The sequence below is a fragment of the Ursus americanus genome, chromosome X (assembly GCF_024610735.1).
Source record: "Ursus americanus isolate L20-20 chromosome X, mUrsAme1.1.p, whole genome shotgun sequence".
NCBI lineage: Eukaryota > Metazoa > Chordata > Mammalia > Carnivora > Ursidae > Ursus > Ursus americanus.
The window spans coordinates 33,139,393-33,160,521 of NC_142164.1; the positions used below are offsets into that span (position 1 = coordinate 33,139,393).

At 36.0% G+C, this 21,129-nt stretch overlaps 1 protein-coding gene across 2 annotated transcripts in view; it reads left to right on the plus strand.

Annotated features, from left to right (window-relative positions):
• The window catches only part of IL13RA2 (interleukin 13 receptor subunit alpha 2), a 79,468-nt gene that overhangs the window by 53,296 nt on the left and 5,043 nt on the right, over positions 1-21,129 (plus strand). For both annotated transcript variants that reach the window (XM_045804985.2, XM_045804984.2), the window contains exons 3-9: positions 3,007-3,130; positions 4,832-4,983; positions 6,818-6,971; positions 7,492-7,612; positions 10,381-10,565; positions 11,708-11,853; positions 13,250-13,394. In XM_045804985.2, coding sequence (XP_045660941.2) covers positions 3,040-3,130; positions 4,832-4,983; positions 6,818-6,971; positions 7,492-7,612; positions 10,381-10,565; positions 11,708-11,853; positions 13,250-13,394 — 994 coding nt within the window. In that variant the 5' untranslated portion in view covers positions 3,007-3,039. The remainder of the gene's footprint in view (positions 1-3,006; positions 3,131-4,831; positions 4,984-6,817; positions 6,972-7,491; positions 7,613-10,380; positions 10,566-11,707; positions 11,854-13,249; positions 13,395-21,129) is intronic.

The window sequence follows — 21,129 nt, forward strand, 5'->3', positions numbered from 1 at the left end:
GTCTGGATTCAAATCCAAGCTTCACCATTTATGGTCTGCGTGACTTACAGGAAGTTGTTTAATTTCTCTGTGTCTCAGCTTCTGGTCTTTAAAATGGGAATGAAAATAGTGCATACATCCAAGGCTGACTATGAGTATTATGCGATATAATGTATGTAGAGTGCTTAGCACAGGGCAGTGCCTGGAATGCTGTTGAATGCTGAATAAATAGTAGGAGGATTGCTACTATTGCGGATATTATAACTTGTCACTTGCACCTTGTATCTTGGACAAGATTTACCTGAAATAGTATCTGGCCAAAAAGCAAAAAACAAAACAAAACCAAAAAAAAAAGTGCTCTGTGAAAGCTTACTGAATTATTACTCTGCCAAAAATGTCATGATGGTAAAACTGTGTGGTGGGTTGATGGTTTCAGTGGTGAAAGTAGGTTGACCAAGGTTCAGGGGAGGCTTCTGGTAAAAGAGGCTCAGGACAGACTCTTTATAACAAGAAAATTTATTGTTTAGTCAGTGAAAAGGGCTCATTAGAACTGGTTTTCAGTCCTAGTTCTGCCACCAATAAGTTGTGTCAGTTTGGACAATTCATCTACCTCTCTTGGTATTTCCTCATTTTTAAAAATAAGGAGTTAAGGCCAGATGAGGTCGTTGTTAACTGTGGTTGTTAACTGTGGGCTGGGGTTGGAGAGTATGAGTGGTTGTTAATTGTGGGCTGGGGGTGGAGAGTATATCAGAAACTGTTTGAAATTTTGCATGTCTGTGTTTTCATCTGCCGTCTTCCCTTTGTCTTCAGGTCCCTTCCCCTCTTGTGAAAAATCCTGTCTTTCCTGGTAACCATATAGCATGTGAGGCACCTCATTGCTCAAGTGGCAATCTTGTAACCCAGAAGCCAAGGAAAGAGCTGTCTTCACAGCCATTTGTGTGAGAAAGTCTAGGTGGGGCCCTAAGTGTATTGTAATTCAGGGAACTCCTTTCATAGGTTTATAGAAAAGTGACTCAGGAAATGACTATTCCATTTCCTACCTTTGCTTAAATGTGTTGGGCTGATCTAGGAAATATGCCATTTGATAGCCCGAATCAAATTTCAGTAGCCTATAAAAGAGTAGAAGCAAGGGATTTTTAACTCTCACCATTTGAGCTGCACATGACACAGGGCTATGAAAGTATATAAGGACAGATTGATATGGGGAGAGAACTTTAAGATCTCTCTGGGAGCATTTTAAGGGAGTTCTGATAGGCCTCGTCCTTATTAGTAACAGGAAAGGATTTCTCTTTGTCAGACCTATTTGCTGCCTTAGATCCCAAAGTAACCAGTGTGTTAATCTCAATCCATGAGAGCAGCTCTGTGGAAGATCTGTTGACAGACCTACCTACTACTTATAGATGCTTTGGAGGACAGCAGCGGGTTTGCATGTGGGCAGGGAGGAATTGAGGAGAGAGATTTATTGGACCTCAGTAAGAGAAATACTATTCTCTAATGATTTTATGAGACATAGAAAAAAATAGCATGGTGTGGATTCAGCCTGGCTAGCTAATTGAAGAAATGGTGGAGTCCCAGAGGAAGAGCTTTCATAATCCTCAAACGTGTGGGATCCGGCATAATAGGGCGGAAGTACACTGGGTTAAGAATCATGTTTCTGTACTACTTCCAGCTCTGTTACTAACTTGCTGTGTAATCTTGGGCAAGTCTGAGTTTTACCTCCCAATATATAAATGAGGCTGGGCTAACATGGTCTCCAAAATACATGCTGGCTTTAGTAGTTTGATCTCAGAACTCTATGATGTAATAATTGAAACCTACCAACGTTAGAACATTACAGATGGACCAGGTAGGTTGAAGAGGGTGGTACAGGGGGAGAGGGTCTCCTCTGCTTAGTGAATTTATGTAGGAGAAAAGAAAGGTAATCACTGAATATTGAAATAGTAACCTTTACTCCTTAACTTCCTGTAAAATTGTTGGTTCCAGGAATATAGACTTAAAGAGAAGTATAGAACTGGGAGTAGTGATTTTTCTTTGAAAGAAGAGTGGTTGTTGATTAGGTATGTGGAGACATGAATCCTTTAAATTCGGTCATACAACCAACATTCTTCAAGAATGTAAAGACTATTAAGTTGTATTCTATGACAGTGAAGTATTGTTTTAAGAAACAGGTGAAAAGTAAGATTTGCCCTTTAGAGAGGTTATTCTTGCTGTATGTGGTATGGAGGATGGTTTGGAGGCAGGAAAGACTGGATAATGAAATCCTGATGATAAGTTCCTCATCTTGGAAAGGGTAGTGATAATGAAGACGTTGTATGGGAGAGGGAGAAGTTGAAGAAAACTGCCAGGTTTCTGGTTTGGGCAACTGGGCAGATGAAAATGCTATTTACTGATATGGCAAACAGCAAAGAGTGGAACAGATAAAGAGTAGAGGACAGTGGTTTAATATTTATGGAACAAAAACAGTTCTGAGGTATCTGAGGCTTTGGTGTAGGTTCTGTGCTTTCTTAGTAATCAGATAACTTTCAAATACTTTTTAATTTCAGAAAAGAGTATCTGTATCAGTGTATTTACTTTGTTGCTAGGGCAGAGGGTTGCTATGGAGATTAATGATATCATAACCCCCACTGTGAACCAATAAGGACACTCTAGTGGGTCTGACTCAGTCTTCAGGCTGAAGACTATTTGAAGTTATCCTATCCTGGCCAGCACATGTGTTGTATGGAAAAGACTCTGTATGTGTGTGGGGGTGGGGGGTATGAATGGGTATAGGCAGTTGTATGTTTGTATGTTTGTTTTGCTTTATTTTTTTTACTCTTATAGAAAAATGAGCTTAGAATCCTCCCTTTCCAGTTTATTCGTTCCAAACCTGATTTTTTCTGTTTCCATGGCTCAAAGGGGCACAGTTTTCCCAATTCCTGGTAGAAAGTACACAGAGTCTCCAAATGAGTTTTTAATCAAATTTAGTCTTTTGGTTATTTTTTTATTTGAAGTAAAATACAGTTAAAATGTTGTATTTTTCCTTCTTAGAGTGGAAATTTCAAAGCAGTGAATCTTGGAGAAATGGCTTTCATTCATTTGGATGTCAGATGTCTCTATACCCTACTTATTTGCACAGCATTCGGCTCTGTGCCTTCAAATGCTGAGATAAAAGGTAAACCAACAACGGAGTAGTTTTAAAATTTGGGATACTAACTGTCTTTTCAACCTACCCCATGGAAGTGAATAACAAATAGATTGTTACTGGAAATATTTCAGGAAGTTCATACACAAAAGATATGTCAGCCTCACATCTAAAGTAACTAATGATAACAAACATTTTGCGGGATAAAAACCAATCTAAAAGACACTTTCCATACCTTTTTGTATAGTCTTCTAAGAAATAGGTTAATTATATGAAGCCTCATTGCCTGGTACTGACCTAACTGGAAACTTTCCTTATTTGCTATCCTTAACTTTTGAGACAATTAGATAAATATGGAAATATATACAGAGATTTAAAGTAAAATTTAAAAATAATTACAGAATTATTAAATCATGCCTAATGAGTTTTTCTTATTGCACAAGGTAATCAGAACAATGCATTTCACAAAGATTTGTAACCATAAGAGTTGAAACAACAGGATTGCCATTTCATCCTCAGTAGAGACCTTCTTTATTGGTACCTGGTGGGGGTCCCATGTCAAATCATAATTTGTGCCACAATTTCTTTTTGTAGATTCTTTTCTTCACCTCAGTAAGTATTATGAAGTTAGGCATTAAAATGAACAAATGGGCAGAAATGAAAGGAAATTATTAGCAGAATGGCAACATGAGGGCAGTACTATAGTACTATTAGATTTGCTAGTAGGAAAATTTATAGAATTATTTGTTTGTTTGCTTTTTAAACCACCAGTTGGGAGAGCTATTGCTGTCCACTGCTCCCTCCCCACAAATAAAATGGCTTTTTCCTGACGCCACTCTGCTGAGCTGCCTGACACTTTTTCTTAAGTCCTTCCAATGAGTGGCCCTGGTTTGCCCTGGGATAGCTCTGAACTTTAGAGGATTCAGTTAACCAGAATGGAATGACAAGATCTGCTTGTTCTAATCCTTAAGGTGTTTAGCCATAGTAGTCATATTTTACATTTTCTATCCCTTTTGTGTTATGTGCATATAGTAAACACTGAATTAATACTGGTTGGTTCTTGCTATTAACGAGATTTACGTAATAAAGTGTTCCCATTCTAGGCCAAATTCCGGTCTATATATAACCACGGAGATAGCTCCATGTTGAATTGCCTGTTTCTTTGAAAACTTAGTACCTAGATAGGCAAAGTCATATTTGCATAAAGCAGTAATCTAGACTTTATAACAGCTTTATTGATATGATTTCCATAGCATAAAACACAGCCTTTTAAAGTGTGCTGTTCAGTGGTCTGTAGTAACTTCACAATATACTTGTGTAACAGCCCCAACTATTCAATTCCAGAATATTTATATCCCCTCCCCCAAAGAAATAGAATATTTATAAGCAGTCATGTGTTACTCTTCCTTTCCTCCAGCCCCTGGCAACTACTAATTGACTTTTGTCTCTATGGATTTGCCTATTCTGGATATTTCATATAAATTGGTCTTATGTGATCTTTTGTGACTGGTTTCTTTCAAATTAGCTTAATGTTTTCAGCGCTCTTGCATGTTGTAGAATGGATCAGTACTTCATTCTTTCTTATGGCTGAATAATATTCCATTGTATAGATATACTACAGTTTATTTATCCATTTACCATCTGATGGATATATGGACGAAATCTAGATATAGCAAGTTTTGTTATAAGATACAGGAAAAAAGTAAAAATATCTTATTGATTTTATTTCAGTTAATCCTCCTGAGGATTTTGAGATAGTGGATCCTGGATATTTAGGTTATCTGTCTTTGCAATGGCAACCTCCACTGTTTCTGGATAATTTTAAGGGATGTACAATAGAATATGAATTAAAATACCGAAACATTGATAGTGAACACTGGAAGGTAAGTAAAGCATGTACTTGCAATTCTGTGTGATAACTAGGACCTTTCTTATAATTTTTGATGTCACTATCCACTCTGATTCCTGTATCTCAATAGCTGTTTTTTTTTTTTTTTTTAAGATTTATTTATTTGACAGAGAACACAAGTAGGCAGAGCGGCAGGCAGAGGGAGAGGGAGAAGAAGGCTCCCCACTGAATGGAGAGCCCGATACAGGGCTCGATCCCAGGACCCTGAGATCATGACCTGAGCCAAAGGCAGACGCTTAACCAACCGAGCCACCCAGGCTCCTCCTCAGTAGCTATTATTAAGAAATAACAAGCTGCCATGCCTGCTGCTATCTCCTATGCATCCTGCCACATCTATTTTTACCCCATCCAGTATTAAGACTACCATTCAAAGTATAGGAAAAAAAATTTGGTGCCATGGAATATGGACTTGAAGAATACATACAGATTTTTCTGTATTTTACAGTTACTTACATACCCGTATAAGGGTCTTATATATGCTATTGGACCGTAAGCTTTTTCTTTGTAGGAATGAAGCCTTATCTATCTTTGTACTTGCCCCACAGAACACAGCATAGTTCTTTGCATATATTATAGTAAGTGTTCAATGAAAGTTTATTGACTTATTAACAACATAGTCAAGCATGTTCATTCAAAGATTTCTGTTGTATGAGGCATGCTGTTACCTTCCTCATTCAGTTTAGGTAGTTTCAAGAGACAATTCTTTTTTTTTTTTTTTTTTTAAGATTTTATTTATTTATTTGACAGAGAGAGAGACAGCCAGTGAGAGAGGGAACACAAGCAGGGGGAGTGGGTGAGGAAGAAGCAGGCTCCAAGTGGAGGAGCCTGGTGCGGGGCTCGATCCCAAAACGCCAGGATCACACCCTGAGCAAAAGGCAGATGCTTAACGACTCAGCCACCCAGGCGCCCCTCAAGAGGCAATTCAAATACAACATTTATTGAGCAACATTTTGTGCCAGGCACTTGGCTAGGTATCAGGAGTACAAGGATATATAACACATTTGTAGTCCTCTGGGAGCTCACAGTTTGTCTGGCTTTCTCCAGTTACCTCCAAGATTTTACTGTATATAATTCCTGAGGAGTTCAAGTGATATTTGAAATGTGATTAGATCATTTGTCATGTAATATGCATATGGTATCTGAAAATTATCTCTTGATTTCAAGTTCGTTATAGCTCAAGTTCTTGCCATAGAGACTCTTTTCTTTTTCAGAGTTTTTTGGGATTATTTTTCGTTTTCTTTTGTTTTGTTTGTTGTTGTTGTCATCACTGTGTGTTTGTTTTTTTTTAAAGATTTTATTTATTTATTTGACAGAGAGAGAGACAGCCAGAGAGAGAGGGAACACAAACAGGGGGAGTGGGAGGGGAAGAAGCAGGCTCCCAGTGGAGGAGCCTGATGTGGGGCTCGATCCCAGAATGCTGGGATCACTCCCTGAGCCGAAGGCAGACGCTTAACGACTGAGCCACCCAGGCGCCCCTATTTGTGTGTTTTTAAGTAGGCTCTACACCGAACATGGGGCTCGAACTCAGGATCCCAAGATCAAGAGTTGCATGCTCTACCGACTTGGCCAGCCAGGCACCCGTGGGGTTATTTTGAATAAGATGTTAAGATTCAGATGATCTCATCAAATGATATAATATGCAGAAATGAGCTCTGCCAGGAATATAGCTAGGACACTGTATCAGATAATCATTAGAAATTTCTTAGATATTGGGAACATTCCAGGGTGACTTCTTAGCCCTAATAATATGGCTCATGATGCTGTCACTGTTTATAAGTTTGACTTTGTCTCATCTTCTTATCAAACAGACCATCATTACCAAGAATCTACATTACAAAGACGGGTTTGATCTTAACAAGGGTGTTGAAGCAAAGATACACACACTTCTGCCAGCCCAATGCACAAATGGATCAGAAGTTCGAAGTTCATGGTCAGAAACTGCTTATTGGACATCAACAGAAGGTTAAAATTAAGCTCTCTTTTCATATTTAATACTGTCAGAACAATCCATACAGGGCATAAGGCCCTTAACCCTTATTTACCAGATTGTATGTATAAATGAAAGTGTGGCAACAAATAGATTCTTCTTAGGAGTGTGTGACTGGCCTTTTTGAATCCTTTAAATCAGCAAACAAATTTGGCAAAACCTGCATCTTATTAGGTTAATATAGCCCCCAGTTTTGAGGTCATATTAGTAAATATGTATGTGAGTATTTGCTCAACTGCTCAGAGCATTCTAGAATTATTTTGTACCTTTGCATCTGTTTACTACCTTTAAATGAGCCCTCAAAGTTTTTTGATTTTTATATGCCCCGTTACAGTGAAGTGATTTCTAACAATTTCCTTTTGGAATGTTCCTGATTATATATTAATTACTAAATGAAATGGAGAGATCAAAAGAAATGAATTAAAATTGCATAGTGATTTCCCAAATGATTCATCACCATGCCTTTCAAGCATTCACAGTTCATTCATTCCGTAGGAAATCTGGAAACTAAAATTCAGGATATGGACTGTGTATATTACAACTGGCAATATTTACTGTGCTCTTGGAAATCTGGCATGGGTGTCCATTTTGATACCAATTACCAATTGTTTTACTGGTAAGTATTTTTATAATAAGAATTGCATATTAAGAAAGTATCTATAAAAACTAATTTATAGTATAAGTAACTATTTTTACAAAATTAAATTTATTATTTTTCAGAGTTGAATTTATGATGAAGGTTGCTTATAATTATTTGGGGTTTTCAATGGGAGTAAGTAGATTTAAGCTGTAGCTACTGGAAGTCACTCTATGGGTGATATAAGGAATGTGACACTGTTCCTGTACTGGATTAAATTTTGTATCCTTTAGATATATAGGATTGTAACCTAAGAAGTTTTGGCATATTTTAAAAACGGGTACCTAATAACACTGGATCCTTTTTCTGACTTCCCTTTTTTAACTATCACTGAGGCTTTTAAGCTTAGAGCCATCTGAATCTTCTATCTCCTTCATTCCTTCATTGTTTCATGATAACATTGAATACTGCATTCTGACACCAAGGTTGCACATCTGTTCTTTACTTCCCATCTCTACTATAAGAGCTCTACTGTAGGCTCACCTCATTCCACACCTGGATGACTGCCGTAGTTTCCCAAACAATGGTGTCTGCTTCCAGTCTCTTCCCTTCCTATTCGCTCTGCACCCTGTAGCCAGACTTATCTTCCTATATTGCTATTTTCATATATCAAAAACTTCCAGAGGCTATTCATTGCCTCCAGGATAAAAATCTAGTCTGGCATTCAAATTTCTGCCTCACTGTATCACTGCTTTTGCAACATTACCTTCTACTATCACCAGTGTGAGTGTTCTACTCCCTTTAGACCCATCTCTACATTTTTTTCTCATCCATGTTATGACCTTTTATGCCTTTGTGTGCATTACTATCTGAAATGCTCTCTGGCCTTCTCACCAACTCTTACCCATCTTTCAGGGGCCATTTGGTATTCAATTTCATTAACTCTTTAGTGATCACATCAACTTCTGTTCAGTTTTTCTCTGAACTATTACTTATTTTAGCTCTTAATTCCGTGTCTGGATGGCATTTAAATTTTTGTCATATATGTGTGCTTTGTCTGCTCCCTTAAGTTTTTAAGAGATTGGCAGGCATGGACTGTTTCTTACATTTCTCTTCACTATCTATGCTGTACTATGTCTATAGTAGATCATCACAAAATATTCATTAAATGAATGAAACAAATGAGAGTATTGGTACATTGATAAATATGTATCAGAATTTATGCATTTATTAAGTAACATAAAAAAGCAAGAGAGGACAAAGTGTCACTCTTTGTGTTTCAGGCCCAAATTATCATGGATTTTTTCTTTAGACAAATCATAAGATATAAGTGATAAGGCATAAGCTATTGAGGATACTGAGAACTGGGTTCTAATGCCTGCTCTGGCATCTTTGAGTTTGGTGGTCTTGACAAGCAGTTTTCCTTTCTAGGGTCTCAGTTTCTTCATCTGGAATTGGTGGGTCAATTTCTACAGTCTAATTCATTTGTTCATTAATTCAACAAATATTAAGCAATTATTAAATGACAGGCACTGTTCTAGATAAAAAGGCCAAAAGTATGAATAAGACAAAGTCTCTGCCCTTTTATATATTGTAGTTCTTATTTAACATAGCTTTATCCTCATCTTAGTAGTGAGGGATAAATATTGACATTTCAGGAACTGGAAAATAAGGGTGCCATGAGGCTTTGCACTGGCACATAGTAAATCTGGGTAAAGTCTAGCCTAGAACTCAAGTCTCCCAAACATAATCAGGTGAACTAACCAAGAGACTGTAACTTTGCAACTCTGATCCAGTGGCTACTTGAAAAGGGAAATTAAAGCTTATTATAGAATGCTTGTATTTTTTTCCCTCCAGAACAAGTATACTGCTGGCAGCTATTGCATTAAAAAATAAGGTATATTTTCACTATCATAAAGTTCTTTTTTCACTCCCCTCATGCAAATAAATAACAACTTGGGGTAAAAAACAAACAAACAACAGAAACAAACTAAATATTGGCATAGTGAATTCAGTAAAGTCTGGCTGTTTGTATCAGCACCTGATCAACTGCTAGATTGGCCTAATTTCAAAAGGGATTTTGGCTGCTTTTACAGATGTCACATTTTGCATTGCAAAGTATAATTTAGGAAAATAAACCAGGCATTTGTGCTTTGGAAATCAGTAGGGAAATCCACCCTAATTCCCATTAGCTTTATTACTGGAATGAGGTTAACTTTCAATGATATGGCAACATTTCTTGGCTAGGAGAATGGGAAATTAGATATTTACTTGCCAGACAGCTCTTTTTCTTTTTGACCCCTCTGTTGGCTTATCTCTTGGTGTGTATTATATCTTCAGAGGACTTTCATTCACTTTATTACACATAACAATATTTTGTAAGTCTGCTTTTTAAATGTGCTTTCTTCTAATATAAATTCTCCTGTACAATATAAAAAAGGCAGTATCACCCAGCATTATCTATATAAACCCCAGGTTTTCTTAATAGAAATCTTACCCTTTGATTCTTGTGGGTAAGTCAACATAACCTAAGTACATGAGTAAGAATCCTTGCCTTATCTTTGATATTTTATAAAGACTCCCACCAGATTGTAATCTCCATGAAATTATGGACTATGTCTGCTTGCTTTACTATTGTATCCCTAGCACATAGCATAGGATTTGGCACAGAGTTGGTGCTCAATAAATATTGCATGTTATTAAATGATTTTTTTTATTCACTTGGTGCCTTAAGATAATTGAAAACTGAATACCACGATACTTTAAGATATTGGTAAGCACAATTCTTACAGTACATCTTTTTACAGGTATGAGGGCTTGGGTCGTACAACACAGTGTGCTGATTACATCAAGATTAATGGAAAAAATATGGGATGCAGGTTTCCCTATTTGGAGTCATCAGACTATAAAGATTTCTACATCTGTGTTAATGGGTCATCAGAATCCCATCCTATAAGACCCAGCTATTTTATTTTTCAGCTTCAAAATATAGGTGAGTTAAACAACTTCAAAATATTTCTAGTTTAGGCCATTTACAACCACATGGAAGAGAAGAGATGGAGACAAAGATATAGAGAAACTTATGGAAATGCAAAGCCAGAAAAACGAGGGCCAAGAGAGGGTATGAAGAACTCTAATTAAATATAAAAGTACAGGAATAAGGAATTGAATGAAGAATAATTTTTTTTTAGAATTTTTGTTTAGAATTTACAGTTTATTCCTCAGCTTCAAAGATTGCTGTAAAGTATTTTTGTCTAGTGTTAATGATGGAGTAATTATAGAATCCCTTATTCCCACATTTCAATAGGCAAATGGTTGGATATTCTGAGTTCTTAGTTCTAACAGTTACAATAATGACAGGTTTTAGAGTCAGCCATACCTGCATCTGAATCTTGGATTTACTACTTTCTAGCTGTATGACTTTGGGCAAGTTACTTTTGATGTCTGTTTCAATTTCCTTATCAGTAAATTGAGGATAATAGAGGACACTTCATAGATTTATTGTGAGACATGAGTGAGGTGTTTTTTTGGTTTTTTTTTGTTTTTAAGATTTTATTTATTTGAGAGAGAGAGTGAGCAAGAGAGAGCATGAGCAGGGTGGTGGGGGAGAGGGAGGAAGGAGAAACAGACTCTGCTGCTGAGCAGGAGCCCAATGAGGGGCTTGATCCCAGGACCTGAGCTGAAGGCAGATGCTTAACCAACTGAGCCACCTAGGCACCGCCATGAGTGAGTTTATGATGTGACATCCCTGGTTCAGTGCCTGACACATCATAAGGTCTAAATGAGAATTAGCTATTGATAAAAATAGTAGTAGTAATGGTTGTGGTGGTTGTTCCTAATGCTACTGAATGGAAAAAGACTGTAATGATTTGGATCTTCTAACTTTTCTTTTGGGCTTAAATATTTGTCAAAATGTGACTTACCAAAATTTAGTTTCCAAAATAACCAAGTTTCTCAATAAATTAATCTTGGTTGGCAAGCAATTTTGATTTTAATTCACATTATAGAGATTAGTCTTGACCCACCCAATTTATCTTAGAAGCTTCTCTTATTAGGTGTCCCTAGCTTTTGATAAGAGCTACTGCTAAACTTAATGACCTCCATGTTGTGAAATGCCTTCCTTTTGCTTTTCAGTTAAACCTTTGCCACCAGAGTATCTTAGTCTTACTGTGAAGAATTCAGAGGAAATTAACCTGAAATGGAGCATTCCTAAAGGACCCATTCCAGCAAAATGTTTCATTTATGAAATTGAATTCACAGAAGATGATACTACCTGGGTGGTATGAACATTGCATTTATTTGGGAAATCATAAACATAGCCTTTTATTTTTTTTAAACATAGCCTTTTGAATAAAATAAGCAAACATGAGAACCAAAATCAGTTGCTATCCATATGAGGAATAGAATATGACATGTATCTTAGTATAATTTCCAGAAAACAATATAATGTAGGGGACAAAAGAAAGATGCTTGCTTGTAGTCTGAAAGCATAATCAGTCATACCAATTTTAAAGCTACATTAGGACTTTAGAGATAATGTAGTCATTTGTTTCTAATATTGTGCCAACAAATTAAAGTTGCCAAGTGTAAGTATGAGATGGATTATGATGAGGCCTTAGGTGAAAAGAAAAGGAAAAAATACAAACGTAGGAACCACTTCTTGAGAAACAAGCATCAGGTCAGAATTAGACTCTGATGGGGCTGCTTGAATTGCTTGTAGTGCAGAAGGGAGACTGATGGAGGAAGTAGGCAATGATTGCAAGACTCTTTACCCCCCAGCAACAACAATGTGATGATGCCTTTGGCCCTACATTGTTATATGTTAATTTTATTCATTGGTTTCCAATTTAGAAAGTGTTGGAGACATGTAGGTGAGCCATTAGTTCTAATCAATTAATTTCATATACGGGTGAGAAAACTGGGAGTTGAATTGATTTACATGTCCCAGGGAAGTGAATTGACTTACAAATTACTCCGCTATTCCCAGTCTACTACATTATGCTGGTTCCCAAGAAAAGTCACAACAAAAGAGAAGCTGTTATTTTGGATGAGAAATACTGTTCAGTTCTTTGAAATGCAAAACTGAAGCAATTTCTTCAGTGATTTTTTTTTCCCCTTTAAGATCATCCAGCCTTGTGTATTCTCATATCTGAAGAAGTTTCATGCTAAGCCCTGAGCACTGTTACACAGCTTTTATGGCAGTTAACCAAAATAAGGAGAGGAAAAAAAAAAAAAAAGACTATGTGTATGAACTCTATAGTTTCCATAGAAATAACATTCACATGATGGCTCCTTTTGCTAACTCAGTATATGTAGCATTTTCCAGTTTATGTAATCTGAGAAATCTGACACTAATCCAAATACTGGGTATCATAAACACTAAAGCTATCTAGGCGTTTTGCTCTGTCACATGTACCTTTACTACAGGTGATCCATTATCACTATAGAAAAATATTATAAGTAAGGAAGGGAAGGAAAAAAAATGAAAAAAACAAAACAAAAACACCCCACCATACAGAGAGAGAATCACTGTTAAGATTTGGTATATAGCTTTCTAGTCATTTGATATGTGTATTTTATGTAACAAAATCCACTACAAAAGTGACAAATCAAATGGGATCTATCTAGCTGCAATTAGATCAAATAATAGCATCTTATTTTTTACTTGGCTTTCAGACTACCACAATTGAAAATGAGATACAAATCACAAGAACATCAAATGAAAGCCAAAAATTATGCTTTTTGGTAAGAAGTAAAGTGAATATGTATTGCTCAGATGATGGAATCTGGAGTGAGTGGAGTGATGAACAATGCTGGAAAGGTATGAGATAAGAGCAGTAACTAAATAGCTATTTGCTAGCAAATTTATTTTCTTTCAGTGTATTTTGTAATTGTGGAAATCAAAATGCTCTTGCATATAGTCTATAAACAGAAGATAAATTAGCAAGCACCTCAAACATAGATTTATGGAAAATATATTCAGTTTTAACTAGGAGTAAACTAGTTTAAGTAAGAATCTTGTTATAGTTCTCTCATCAACATTCTTGTTTCTCTGGCTGTTGGTATAGAGAATATGCTAGTTCTTTTTTTAGGAAGCCTATTTTAATCAATATTTTTCTAGACTCTCAATTTTGAAGAGAACAGAAATCTTAAAGCAAGGATGGGTAAGCATACACTTGTTTTTGAGTGTCTAGTACTGTGCCTAATGAGTATTTTTCTAATTAATATATCATCATTAGTAAAAGCAATTCCATTCACTTCCAATTCTGATTTAAAGTGACTTATGATAAAAAAGACATTTTAAATTAAATAACAATATAAGCTAAAAAGCCTTGAAAGTGAGGCAAAATATTATTGTGTTTTACAGTATACTAGCTTTATCAACAGAAATTGCTACTAATTGTTCAAAAGTGAAGGAAATTAACTCAGCATTACTTTGTCAGGTATATAGATATGTAAATACAGATACAGATACTGGCATCTATCAATCATTCATCTCTTTTCCTCTTGTTCCATTATAATAGAATTTCTGTTTGACTATTATCTCACTATTATATTGATATTGTTATCTTTCATTCATCAAATATTTATAAAGCACCTAATATGTGTCAGGACTTTTTCAGGCATCAGAGATATAACAGTAAAAAAAAAAATTCCTGTCCTCACAGAATTGATATTTTATTCTCATATTGAATAGAGATAAGCAATAAACAAAGAAGCTAACTGTATCATATAATCACTAAGGGCTATGAAGAAAAAACAGGTAGAAAGGGAGAACTCAATTAACCAAGAGATGTATGGAATCAGAAAGAACACACACTGGTTCTGTTATTTATTTTTGTCATTGCTATAAGATATCTGGAGACTCAATGGAATTGACATTGAGAAAATCATATCCTGAATTATATCTTATCATTAGTCAGTGCATAGTTTAAAATGGGTATGGTGAGTTTTTAGCCACGTTCTTTTTTTCTTTTTTTAAGATTTTATTTATTTGACACAGAGAAAGCACACAAGCAGGGGGAGAGGCAGAGGGAGAGGGAGAAGCAGACTCCCCACCGAGCAGGGAGCCCCACATGGGGCTCGATCCCAGACCCTGGGATCATGACCCGAGCCGAAGACAGACACTTAACGAACTGAGCTACCCAGGTGCCCCCTTTAGCCACATTCTCAAAATAATACATCCTTTATGTGTATTACATACAATCTTTAGTGCAATATTGATGTCCGAGATTTATTTTGCCCTAATGGGTATCTTCTGGTAGAATCTTAATAACTCTGAGATTAGGAACAAAGAATTTCCTGAGATACATGTGATCTTAGCTCCTTAGGAGATTACTTGAATGTTTCAAGTAATAGAAATATAGGACAATACTTTCTTTTGGAAATGAAAATATATCTTCTTTAGGATTGACTCTGTGTGTAGGGAAAGCAACCGGAACCTCAAAGAAGCCTGCTTTCCCACTGTTAATTTTGTATGCCAAAAAGCTTACATTATTGGTCATTTCTCTGGATTATATCCTTGCAAATCTTAATTGAGCTAAACATACAAATTTGGTAATTTTTTAGTGGAAAATAAGATCCTAAGGGAACAGGACAAAGAAAACGATGGGGTTGAGGGTAGGTTTGAGTGTAGGTATGGGCCTAGGATTTAAGATGCTCTGTAGGACTTCAAAATAAGTGGAAGATATTCATTTTGGAAGGACAAGTTTTGTCTACTTTTTAAGTTTGTGTAGTGATTGCTCACTTCTTGCTATGCAGAGGAACCATTAAAACTTTATCCTAAAAAGAAAAGAAAAGAAAAACAACCTCATCTCATTTAGTCTCTAAAATGTAAGACCACTTTAAAAACATGACCTTTAAAGACTAGCTCCGTTATTCACACAGGGACTTTTATAAAGACCAGTGTAGGAGAGAGAAAATGTTACTTCTACCCTTCTATGTTCTTTGGCTGGTCTAATAGTTAACTTGGCATATGGCAGACTAACAGGAGAAAAACAAATTTAATTTTGTTTGTATAGGATCCCATAAAAATATGAGACTCAAGGACAGTCAGGGCTTATTATATACCATCATGAGTTAAAAAATGGGATAGGGGCCTGGAGCTTCTAAGGGGAATAGGACTCATGGGACAATAAGAAGAGCAGATGTTTGGTAATTAGATGTTTGCCCTACCATGCAGATGGGTCATTCAGATAAAAGTTATCTTTGGTAATAGTTCCCTCTCTGAGGCAGGCTCACTATCTAAATTCTTTAGGTAGTTAAGAGAGAGGTAAGTGTTTTTCTAAAGACTGCTGGAGCTTGATTGTCTTCAGCTCAAAATAATCCACATGCCAATGTGGCACATTTTGATTCATGTATTCTGCTCCTCTTCAGTCTTGCCTTTGAAACTTCCCTAAGAAGTTTCATAGCCAAGAAACAGTTTAGTCAAATAGTTGTGTCTCATTTCAAGAGTTGGTGATGCAGGCAGGCTCCAAAAGTTAGGTCTATAATGCAAGCAATCAGGTATTTAAGAAGAGGGACTCTGCGGAAACAAACAAAAAATGGTTAGTGTTTGGGGAAGATTGTGATTTCAGTTTCTGACTTCTGAAGGCAACCAGTCAAGAAGATTTCTAGATGTAACTGCTTAGAGCATCTTTAGATAGACCAAAGGCAGGAAGTGGCAACCTGATAGATTTTCCTGGTTTGCAGTTTGAATGTCTCTAGTGATCTTTCTCAGTAGCCCACACTGCAATAGGCATAAAGATTGTCTATACATGAGCTGTTGTGGTGATTTCTTCGAAGTTTATATCGAGTTGTTTAGCTTTAGCTTACATGGCTTCAGGAAAAGGGATTTTTTTCTTCTCATTGATTCCAAGGCAGAAGGGTGAGAGAACGTTGGAAATGTTAGTTTGGAGGGTTGTAGCCATATATGGAAGGAAACTAGAAGAGTTCAGGATATAGTCCATTTTATAGGTAGAACGCAAAGCCTCAAAGATAATTAACAGTACTAGAATTTGATATCCACAAAAGTGTATTGCTAAAACATAAGTTTCCTCTCTATAGTCAACTCCTTTTTTTATCAAAGAGAACCACAGTAAGATAAATGTGTTTGCAAAGTCTAGTTTCAATAAACTTGGCCTCATTATTTACATAAGTGCAGCAAGAATAGTGATTGATCATATAGGCTCCTCTAAATCTGCACTGCTGGAACTTTTCATTAGGAATCTCAGATTGGATTTTTAAAAGCCTCTGGAGGCTAAGAAGTCAAGCTGAATTCTCATCATTAGACTTTACTTGCACTACCTATAGATTTGGATGAATTCCTCTCTTCTTGAGGTTCCTCAAATTTTCTGAGGTTCCTGAACCTGCCAGGAAGTGACCTTCCTTACTTACCTGGTAATGCTGCCAGGAACCCTGTAAATAAGACACCAGGCTGATTTTTTTCCAAGGGGCTTTATTGTCCCCATAAAGTCCACCTTAGTTCCTTAAAACTGTCTGGTGATATCTGAGTCTATGTAGATCTCTCTCAAATATGACATTGTAGTCAAAGCTTTAGTAATATAACCAACATTTTCAATTGTGTCCTGTTAACAAGGAGAACAGCTTCTCATTGAACTTACACAAATATTGCCATGAAATAAGAATACTCACTCCGAGTTCTGGAGGGATCAGGTAGGGAGAAAAGTTGTTCCATCTTTGTTCACAACGATACACTTTACCAAGTTGCTCTAAGATGTAGGTAGTTCAAGAGAAAAAAGTTTCTTTAAATCTGGAAAAAGAAGCCATTAAAAAGCCAGCGAAGTTTCAAACAAAAAGTTTTTAAAATTGTAATTGTCCTCATCAGTTCATTGAGTCCCATGTATTTAATTATTTTTCAGTTTTAATCTAGTTTTTTTCATTAGTTCTGGAAATTCTTGTCTAGTTCAGTTTTACGATCTTAAAGTTATCAGAAACCTATTCTTGTCAAAAGTGCTTTCCTTGAATCTCCTTGAAGTCCTTTTTTTAAAAAAAGATTTTATTTATTTATTTGAGAAAGAGAGCATGAGCAAGAGAGCACAAGCAGGGGTATCAGCAGAGGGAGAGGGAGAAGCAGAATCCCCACTGAGCAAGGAGCCTCATGTGGGGCTTGATCCCAGGACCTCAGGACCATGACCCAAGCCAGAGGCAGCCACCCAGGTGCCTGGAAGATGAAGTACTTTTAAAGGAATACTTTTGCAAAAGCATATGAGTAAAACAGTACTCTGTAAATGAAAAAAGTTTTTAAAAATGCTTATTGGGTTAAAGATCTGATGAAAGTTCTTTACAATGGAATTGACAAGGAAATTTGATAATTTATGTAACATACAACATTTTAAGAAAATAACTGGAATTATGACTGATAGTCATTATACCAAACATGCCACATTTCTAGGAATTTCACATAATTTTGGAATACTTATAATACTAACATATATCCACACAAATATAATCTAGGAAGTTTCAGCATCACTTATTTGACAAAATGCTTCCCATGTAATAACATAACAAATAAGCTTAATTAGTTTAACATCTCACTTTTTATAAGGAGAGAGAACATATCTTTGGGATGTTCCAGAGACTCTCTAGAAAATCCCCAATTTCTGAGTCAGGACTTCATTTAGAATTTGATTTTAGGAAGTTTGTCAAAAATATCAAAAGGTTTGGACACTTGACTAAATAGGATCACATATCATTATGAAACAATATTTAATTATTTATTTGACCAAAGTGACAATAAAGTATTTCAAAGGCAAGTACAGAAGGTTACATAGTTATTAACAAAACTTTGCTCTTTCAGTATTGAGGAGATCCAGTTTTCTTAACCGTCGAAGACCAGACATGAAGCACAGGAAATTACTTAGATAAAACACAAAATCACTTTCTAGGCAAACTACTTAAAAGTTAAGAAAAAAACCTTTTATAATCTCTTATCAAGAGCAGGTCAAGAGTCCAAGAAAATTTTGTCCTTTTAACAGATAAAAGAAAATTAAGTTCCAGTTTTATGTAAGTGCATTACTGATTTTAAAGCTTTATTTTATAACCCCTGTAATAAACTAATTCTATTTTAGCTAACTTGAGCACACAAGGCATGATTCTCTTTTTTCTTTCTTCCCAATTTTCTATATAATTTGTCCTTTATTTTCTTCTTTCTGTTTCTGCAACAGCCAGTTTCACTTCAGGAAAAATTACTTTCTTTTCCCTCAACAAAAAATGCATCTCCATTCCTCATAACTTCTCTTACCAAAAATACATATCCTACTTTCCTTGCATGCAGAGGTGTTTTCCTTATTATTTCTAGCAGCTTTAATTACATATATTAATTAGAATTCTTAACCCTTAGAAATCTTAATTTGTAGTGAAACTAAGAAGTTATTGTGAACTGTATGTTATGCCAGCATTCTTTAGATGGAAAATTTATGAATACATTTCATAATTTCTAGAAACATATGTTTCTTCACAATATAGTCTTTCAGTATAACACAAGACATGCTCACCAACTGACCCAAATATCTTAGTTTCTTTGTAATAGAAACAAAATTAAACTGTGTAAATTTGAAGATCTAATTGGCTTTTGTAAGATTTATAAATTGAGCAGCAACCAATTTAGCAAATAGGAAGGAGCTCTGAAGAGCTGTATGAAATGGAAGGCTTTTATAGGCAGAAGGGGGAAAATCATGGATTATTTCTGGAATGGTCACCTTACTTTATGGGATGAAAGGGGTCAGGGGTCTACCAGGCAGATTACCTCACTAGTACTGATCAGGTAATGCCAGACACTCAATAAAGGTCATGTCCCTGGCAGAATGCTGAAACTGTAATTAAGTTAGATATTAAGTCTTAGTTTGCTGGTGTGGGGCTTAGTGATTCCATTTTGAACCTATTGTCTTTTTCTTTTAACAACAAGAAGTAAAAAGATTAATCTATGTTCAGTAATTAATGTTTTAGTATTTTATCTTATTTAAAAGTGATTTTTTCTTTTTTTTTTAAGAATGTATTTATTTATTTGAGTAAGAGAGAGAGAGCATGAGCAGGGGGAAGGGCAGAGGGGCAGAGGGAGAAGCAGACTCCCCACTGAGCGGGAAGCCAGATATGGGGCTGGATGCAGGGCTAGATGTAGGGCTCGATACTGGGACTCCGGATTATGACCTCAGCTGAAGGCAGACACTTAATGACTGAGCCACCCAGGTGCCCCCAAAATGATCTTTATTTATGACTATATTATGGGTATTTAGAGCTATCCCTCATTTAACTTAACTTAGCAAAACTTTAAGGCTTTAGGTTACCAAAAAGATCTGGGGAAACTGAAAATTTCACCTAAAAACTCTTATTTCATAAACATCTATCTAATTCACTTGTTCTCAACAATTACGTTTAGATTACTCACAAAAACTTATGAGACATTAAACAAAGTCAGCCATCATCTCAAGCCATTTTTTCATGCTGACAGATAACTCTTTTGACCTTTAATAAGCCTTGGTAGAATAAAAGAATTATGTTTAATCCTGGTAACTCTAAAGACATGCCTGTTTTAATTAAACCAACAAACTTGAAGTAGCTTTAATACCCAATATCTTCCCAGATCAGTTAAATAGAATTCTTTCACAAATTAATTTTGGCAGCACTATCCATAGGCAGAAAAATACCTTACAATACATATATATAAACACACACAAGCAGGGGCATCTGGGTGGCTCAGTTGGTTAAGCATCTGACTTCAGCTCAGGTCATGATCTCAGGGCCCTGGGATCCAGCCCCAGTAGGGCTCCAAGCTCAGCAGGGAGTCTGCTTGTCCTTTTCCCTCTGCCCTTCCCCCTGCGTGTGCACGTGTGCTCTCTCTCTCTGTTTCAAAAAATAAATAAAAACTTTTAAAAAATCTATAAATATACAGATAGACAAACAGAACTTATAGCTTCCATTTAAAAATCACTGCCATTGAATCAGGTACAATAATACAAATTAATATTTGTGAGAAGCATTCATCTTAAGTTTCAAATGACCTTTTCCTTTCTGTGTTCTTCTGATAAGAATTACTTCTCTGAAGTTTGTACTTTAAAGAGATGACCTAGATGCGCTCACAATACTTAGAAGCCTTTAGAAATAAAGAGGGGAGATTTGGGGAGTGATAAAAAGGAATAAGTGAACTTTAAACTACCTCTACAGCTGCGTTTCTAGTTCTGTAAAGATTTACAAGATAAAGACAGTTACTCTCAATTTCTCCAAGAATTGGATTGCAGCCTAAATGACATCATAGGTTGATCCACCCATTCAAGTACTTTATCTTCAATTTGCTTTTTAATACCAGGGATATTTGGACTGTTTTAGTAAATCCTTTTACAAATGCTTCAGAAGGTTTTTCTTTCTGGGTGCATAATTTCATTTTAGTTTAGGGAAGGAAGCCTAAAAAAATTTCTTTCAGGCTTCGTATATCAGCTTTCAATTTCTGACCAACTTCTGACCATAGAGCTACTAAAAAATCCTTCAGACTATCTTGTCAGTTTTCAGCTAGGACAAATAGTATTTCTAGTGGTACTTAACAACCCCCACTTGGGTGGAAG